Genomic DNA, 2751 nt, shown 5'->3' with positions numbered 1-2751 from the left:
GAGGACGGTTGCATGAGCATCTTCAAAGGACAAGTTTTATTAATCACAACAGTGACTATGTCAACACGGCAAGGAGGTGAAAGGAATACATTTAGAGCTTAACACTGATGAGGGAAACATAGCCGTCTAAGCTTTGATTATGCAATGTTCACAGGAAAATATGTAACCCCCCCCCCAAAAAAAAAGTTAAATAAAATAAAAAATACTAAGTAAATACTGACAAACATGACAGGAGAAGTGGAGATGAAGTGCCAAAGACGGCCGAATGTGCGTATAATTAAAAACACACAAGGACAAATGAGATAAGACAGACAGAAGATTTTCATTAAGGAATACACAACAACACAAATGCAGCTAATACAGATACGTGTAACACAAAATCGCATTATAACCGAATACTTTGGCAGGCAGTAACAAAAAAAGGAGTGGGTGGCTTTGCAGTGAGGAGATAAAGGGATTGAAAGAACACTGAGGAAAAGTAGAAAATTTAAAATTCTCATACAACACTTACTGAATACACCAATTTTAATTGGTACTTTTAGTCTATGATTCCAAGGCTTGATTATGGAAATTTGAATTGCAGTAAAATAAAAGCTCTGATGAAGGGAGAAAATCAAGTGTGTGGCTACAGCAGTATTTAAGGTTGAAGCAGAAAAGAGGCAATTATTGAGTTTCTTTTTCGAAGGGAGGAGGATGTTTTTTGTCCCATTCCACTTGCCTGACACCGTGGACATTCTTGATTGCATGGCTGATTTCTCGCCGTAGCTCCTTCTCATCAAAAACAATCTGGATAAAAGAAAAGATATAAAGTTGTTTTGGGGTTTTTTGTATGTAAATCAAACCTAGAAGCCAAACTTTCCAAGTACATGTTGATCTAAATATGATTGATTCCCTGTGTCCGACGTAGGGATGGGTATTGATAAGATTTTCACGATTCCGATTCCATTTTCGATTCTGTTTAACGATTCAATTCTTTATCGATTCTTTTTAAAAAAGGAGAACACTGAGGTCAATTACCTTAAAACTTTGTTTTATATATTCTCTTTGAACAAAATAGAAATTTAGGAGTAACATGGCCTTACAAACCCAACAGTGAGATCTTAAGAGATCCAGCCTATGGTGGGGTGTCACAGGGTCCCCAGGAAAAAAAAAAAAAAAAATTGTAAATGTAAAATTATAAAATAAATATTCTTCTGTAGCAATAACAAAGTATAACAAATTATTCTGTAGCAATTACACAAGAATATCCAGTAATGTCCCTGCCTACAATTAAACACATTGACTTACCGAAAATCGGGGGCATCTGCTGTGGCAAATGGGTGCAAGCCTTTTACCACAAACTTAGTCACTGCTCGGTGACATTTGTCTATCCTGGCCTGAAAGGAGACGCTACCGGTAAACTGCAATGAGAACTGCCAGCATCTGAGCCAGCCAGACTCTGTCTCTCTCATCATGGTCACCTAAATGCAGCGCACAGTAATAGTAGGTTTTGTAATAAGGCAGATCTCACTAACATAATATGCACTGTTAGTTGATTATTTACCTGCCGCATTACCGTTACCGCTGCTGCTGGGTTGAGATTCGCGTGTCCGGAGCGGAATTAAAAACGTGACATTCATTTAAGGTCATCGCGTGTTTTGTGAGCAAATGCTTTTGCATATTCGTAGTGTTTCCTCCCTTAAATGAAATATCTACTTTGCAAGTATTGCAAGTTGCCCTGTTGTCATCCGTTCTCGTAAAGTATAACCAAACTTTTGAGCGTTTGAGCCGCCATGTTTCCTGCCAGGTAAATGACGCTCCGCAACGTGGTGACGTCCTTCGGGACGACTGGAATCGATAAGGAAATCGTTTGCAAAAATGGCAAACAATTCTAAGGAATTGAAACAGTGGGAACCGGTCCTCAACAAGAACCGGTTTTCGATACCCATCCCTAGTCCGACTGCTTGTTTTATGCATGTTATGCCACAGTACTAACCTTGACTAGTTCAAAGGGGAAGCGCTCATGAAAGAGGCGGTTGATCTTGGCACCACCCGAAAGCTCATTGGTGTCCACCTGGTCCCCGGAGCCTTCAATGCACTTCTCAAAGTCCACACCAAACTGCTGCACCATCCTGATGAAGGACACATGTGGCTTTGTGAATACCCTGCTTGCTGTTCATTAAAACAAATGTATCTGTAATAACGGCACTTAACATCAATGGTACAAAAAAGTGGTATTGATTTTAAGTAAAACAGGCATTTTATCACAACCTTTCTACTTTTATTTCAGCACAAGATAATTAATGATGCTGTTTGTATTTCTCTCAGGAGAAATATTAATTTGCACGTACTGCAACAAAGCCTTGGTCTTCCGTGTCGGGTCATCTGGACGGAAGTTCTTGTACTCCTCAACCTCCTTCTCTAGGGAGAGAAGCTGACTCTGCAACTTACTGCGCAGACCAGGCAGGGTATCCCTGATGTGGTTGGTCAATTGCTATAGAAAAAAAGGTAGCCTTTTATTTTTAGGATATCGGTGGCATGGCAGAGATAAGATGACATTTTTTTAAACAAAATTTAAAAAGACAACCACTAGCAAACCTGGTTAAGTGCTTTCTGTAGATGTGGTGTACCCATGCGTTCTGCCATGTGTCTATAGGCTGGGTGAGACAGGAAGAACTTTCTCTCAGCAGCCAGAGCAGCACGAATGTCTTTCCTCCCATCAATGTCTTTCTGACTGCGGTTCACCACACCTATGTAACCTACACACACACA

The 2751-nt window shown here is 40.1% G+C and overlaps 1 protein-coding gene across 6 annotated transcripts in view; it reads right to left on the bottom strand.

Annotated features, from left to right (window-relative positions):
* Positions 1–2751, bottom strand: part of dnm2a (dynamin 2a) — a 32417-nt gene that overhangs the window by 18182 nt on the left and 11484 nt on the right. For all 6 annotated transcript variants that reach the window (XM_005942285.3, XM_005942286.3, XM_014340065.2 and 3 more), the window contains exons 6-9: positions 2578–2738; positions 2331–2473; positions 1976–2111; positions 719–786 (exon numbers count right to left, since the gene is read on the bottom strand). In XM_005942285.3, the coding sequence (XP_005942347.1) occupies positions 719–786; positions 1976–2111; positions 2331–2473; positions 2578–2738 (508 nt within the window). The remainder of the gene's footprint in view (positions 1–718; positions 787–1975; positions 2112–2330; positions 2474–2577; positions 2739–2751) is intronic.

The sequence above is a fragment of the Haplochromis burtoni genome, unplaced genomic scaffold (assembly GCF_018398535.1).
Source record: "Haplochromis burtoni strain Fernald_Lab_line unplaced genomic scaffold, NCSU_Asbu1 Contig_335, whole genome shotgun sequence".
Taxonomy (NCBI): Eukaryota; Metazoa; Chordata; class Actinopteri; order Cichliformes; family Cichlidae; genus Haplochromis; species Haplochromis burtoni.
The sequence above is the reverse complement of the archived record's forward strand: the minus strand, read 5'-3'. Positions and strand labels throughout refer to the sequence as shown.